This window comes from Apaloderma vittatum, unplaced genomic scaffold (genome assembly GCF_000703405.1).
Source record: "Apaloderma vittatum isolate BGI_N311 unplaced genomic scaffold, ASM70340v1 scaffold21767, whole genome shotgun sequence".
In the NCBI taxonomy this organism is placed as follows: domain Eukaryota; kingdom Metazoa; phylum Chordata; class Aves; order Trogoniformes; family Trogonidae; genus Apaloderma; species Apaloderma vittatum.
In genome coordinates this window covers 5,247-9,473 of record NW_009725914.1, presented here as the reverse complement: position 1 = coordinate 9,473, position 4,227 = coordinate 5,247, and the positions used below count along the sequence as shown (strand labels likewise).

The following is a 4,227-nucleotide window of genomic DNA, read 5'->3' as shown; positions in this document are numbered from 1 at the left end:
GCGGTGAGGCACTGGCACAGGCTGCGCAGGGCAGGGGTGGAGTCACCATCCCTGGAGGGGTTCAAAAACCATAAGATTTGGCACTTCAGGACATGGTTTAGCGGTCACAGAGGTGTTGGGTTGCCCGTGTGATTTGATGATCTTAGAAGTATTTTCCAACCTTACTGATTCTACGATTCTGCTCTGCTTTCCATTTCCTTAAAACGCTGCCTATGTAGTAAGTATAAACAAGGGGCAAAACAATCGTGAAATTTATTTTCGGTCTTCCCTGCCTGCTGGCGAAGGCCCGTTGAGGACGAGTGTTAATTTAGTGGATTTCTCCTCTGTATTTCTAGGCTATAACCCCCTGTCTGGAGAAGGAGGTGGAACCTGTTCCTGGAGACCAGGCCGGAGAGGCCCGTCGGCAGGTGGATGAGGTTAACCTCCCCAGTGACTTGCGTCGCTAGAGCTTCGATCTTACCCACTGTCTGACTGCCTACGGTTTGCGTGTCACAGGGACTCCTTTGGGATTGGGCTTAGTGCAGGTGTTAACTCGAAAACAGATGTGCACCGTTTCCAAACAGTAGCGCAGAAGCTGACGCTACACAAGAAAAGTACCCGAATCCTCATCAAAAGGGTAAAGAAGGAAACGGTTTCGGTGTAGTCAGTTAATTTTTCACTCTACTAGAGAGGGGAAGCATTAGTCTCCATCCAAGGTGGGTGAATCAGGGATTCAAAGATCTGGGTTCTGTGGCTGGTTATTAGAAAGGGTGGCCTCAGGCAAATTTAATTATCTACACCTCGTTTACCTCTGTAGAATGAGGATATTTACAATCCTCAGATGTGTGTTACCAGATTTACTGTGTTTGACTGGAAGGTATTTTAGAGGGGGAGAATATGATCATCAGCAGATACCTTGAATTTTAAGCGGAGAGACTTTCATTAAAAAGAGGAACTGACAAATGCCACGGATTTGCACCGAAGGCCAGTTTTTGCAGAAGAGTCTCTGTGACAAGCTACTTTGAATGATGTTTTCCTTATAAATGGTGAACAAACCAGTGAGGATTACTGATGCTAGACAGCAGATGGGGGGCATTCTTGCTATTCCTGTTTTTTTTTTTTTAATTTTATTTTCATTTCAAACTGCTTTGTAAAAACAAAATACTATTAATATTAAATATAATTGCAAACAAATCATAAATCTGGTATTTAGTCTTCTGGGTTTCTGCAGCATCTTTTTATACAGAAGACATGTGTTCTAGTGCAATAAATGTGTATAAAGCAAAATGAGAGATCAAATGAAATGATTTTTCATTTGACTAGCTCCATAAACAGAAGGGGTGGTTTCAGTTGTTCTTTTTGGCTTTTGACACTTTTGTTTAATTTGGGTGTTCTGCCTTCCAAATAGTGAGTTTTAGAAGAGTCACCTTCAGGTTGAGACCAAATGAAGTTTTTCCCAAGTTTGAAAAGTGAAACTCTCCCGTTCTCTTGTTCTCTTCCCCTCACTCAGTAAGGAAGGCTGAAACCGGGCAAACTCTGAGGGGTTGTTGGGTGCTCTGGCTGTATTTGAATCTAAATCAAGCAAACGAAGGCCTTTGCTCTGGTAGAGCAGAGCTGGTTTCTTTACAAATTACCTCGACAAATCTGGTTTGGAGATTTGTGCTCAGGGTTGTGGTTTGTGCTGCAAAGGGCCTCAGGCTCGCAGACGTGTGAAGCTGGTGAGTGAAGGGCTGTAAGGAATAAGGAACTGAAGTGTGTGTGGTCTTCATCCTTCTGGTGTATATCCAGCACCGTGGAGAGAAAATAAAATTAGAGTTGGGCATCGTAAAGGAGCTTTCCAAATACCCCCTCAGTGGGTTCTCTAACACAAACTGCAGCAGGCTGCGGGAATGCTGGTGACACTTGGGCTGTGCTCTTCAGTAGGTGTGAGTGACAACTTGAAACAGGTTGTTTCTGTGGGTGTGGGTACCGCTCCATACCTGGACTGGTCTGTGATTTTTTTCTCTTGGCTATAAATGTAGCAGGAACACGTTACTAGTAGGTTTTAAAGCTGCCAGCTAATGAAAGGGAAAGGCAAAGAACGTTTTGCTTTAGACCCCTGAAGTGTGGGCTCAGGGGCTTGTGGAAGATGACGTGAGAAAGCTGTTCATGTTCCTGCAGAAACTGGTTCTCATTTCCTGACTTCTGTGAGCTTCGTTCTGTAAACTTAAATTTCCATTGTTGTAACGCAGACTGGTGTATGTAACTTTAGGTTTTAATCTTTCGTAAAGAAAAAAAAAACACCAACCAAGAAAAACAGAGGTGGGGAAGGATATTTTCAAGATCTGAAGGTTCTTCCTCAGTAAAGAGGACTAAGTTGTTACCTTACTCATGCCTCTGGGGAACATTTTCCCCTTCTGTTGGGGAAACAGGCAACAGACTGAGGTGGTGTCCTCAGAAAAACAACCGGGGGAGGTTGTTGTGTTAAAGAAGCAGAATTCCCTGTGTTGATGAAATGCTAAGGATGTGTTGATTGAATTCAGTACAAACATTTTAAGAGGTAAATAAGCAGGTCTGAACGGAGCATATGCTAGTCTTTCTCTGTGTCTCAAGGGTTGCTTCTAGCTGGGACTGGGGATATGGATTTTTGCCCAATTCTAAGATTTGTTAAGACATATCCCTATTAAGACAGTGAGAATGAAATTATATATGTATTTCTGGAAATGTATTTTTTCTTCCTTAATTTTTATTTCTTTTTTAATCCTCAAGTCCCCAAGTTTTTCTTGATCAGACACTTCTAAGCTATTGAACAGGGTGGGAGGAAGAACCTCAGTTTGTAAAACTTCTCTTTCTGGCTCACGATCTGCACAAGCAGAAAGAAATTGTTTTTTTTTTTCCCCTCTGACTTCAAATAGAAAGCTCTCCCTTGACCACAACAGGTATGAAAAGGTGGTTTGCTTTATAGCCTACGAATGAAATACGCAGAAGGCATTAGGTGAAAGTGAACTATTTAATGAATCCATTGTTCCTACTTTGGTATGAATTCCCAAGAACTTGAATTATGAAAATCATATTAAAAAGCCTTCAGGAGATTTCCTCCCCCCCTCCCCACTGCAACTTAGAGTCATTATGCAAGAAGCCTCTTACTCTGCTGATGCAGACATTCTGGAAATATCTTTATCTGGAAGAAGAAAGTTAATGCAATGCTATTAAACTGCTGTATAATGTTACTTAATCACTGAAGAGTAATCTATTTCTGGGTATTGAAGAATCCTAAGTCAAACAAGTGTTCTGGGGCACAAAAAAAATCCCAAAAATGTTAGTTGCTCAAGAACTGCAGCTGAGTATTTTTCATTGCCTTTCAGATGATTTTATATGCTGGAGGAACAAAGTTCTTTGTTTTCTTTAAATTGCAGATGAGGTCTAGTTTATGCATAGTTCTCTTAACTACTCATCAGGAGATCCTGAGCACTGGAATTTGAACAAAAAAACATGTCAATCAAAACTTATTTGGCTTTATTTATGCCTTTCAAAAACATTGTGAAATGAGGGAAAGCTTTTAAGAGTGATATTGCATACTTGTTTAAAAAGCAGATTCCTTATACTGAAATTTTAATAACGAACAACAGCAGATGGACTTTGGGGAATGAGGAGAAAGGAGGAATCTGTCAGCAGCGCTGTTCCGGAATTACCTGTGCGTAATTAAAGATCAACGCGAGCGAAAAAGATAATTGCACCTTTATCTGCAAGGAACTGCTCTCCTAGCAGAGGCTGAATGCAGGTGTGAAATGTGAGCACCAGCTGACCTCATCTGCTGTGTTTTGTACAGTTCTGGGCTGTTCTGACTCAAAACTCGAGGCTGTTCTGCAGTTGCTCCATGCCCAGTCTGCTTTCCTGCTTAGACTGTGCCGATACTCAGCTCACGTGTTTGGCTTGGGGTGATTTTTTTTTTTGAGGTTTGTGTCTTCTTTTTTTTCCCCCCTCCCGAGGAAGATGACCAAGGAGAGCATGAGCATTCAGAGAGCTCTCGGAACAAGGACAGTAGCCAGCGTGACGGTCTCCCGTAAGTTTTAACAGCAGCGCCACGGTAAATGTCTGCGTTTCAGCCATCCTAATGAGGCAGCGCCCATCTCTGGCTGTTGTGTCTTTTTTAAGCCTGGCTACGTGTCAGCACACATCCCTACATCAGAGCAAATCCACCTTTGGGATGATTTTTTCCCTTGTACAGGCAAAAAAGTGACAGCTTGTCAGAGATCAGGTTAGCCAAGA

General features: G+C 42.3%; 1 protein-coding gene across 1 annotated transcript in view; it reads left to right on the top strand.

The window, feature by feature from the left end:
- The window catches only part of VIMP (VCP-interacting membrane protein), a gene marked incomplete at its 5' end in the record, with an annotated part of 3,936 nt that extends 3,521 nt beyond the window's left edge, over positions 1 to 415 (top strand). Inside the window, one exon of the mRNA XM_009873103.1 lies at positions 336 to 415. Within this exon, the coding sequence (XP_009871405.1) occupies positions 336 to 415 (80 nt within the window). The remainder of the gene's footprint in view (positions 1 to 335) is intronic.
- Positions 416 to 4,227: the final 3,812 nt, after the last annotated feature.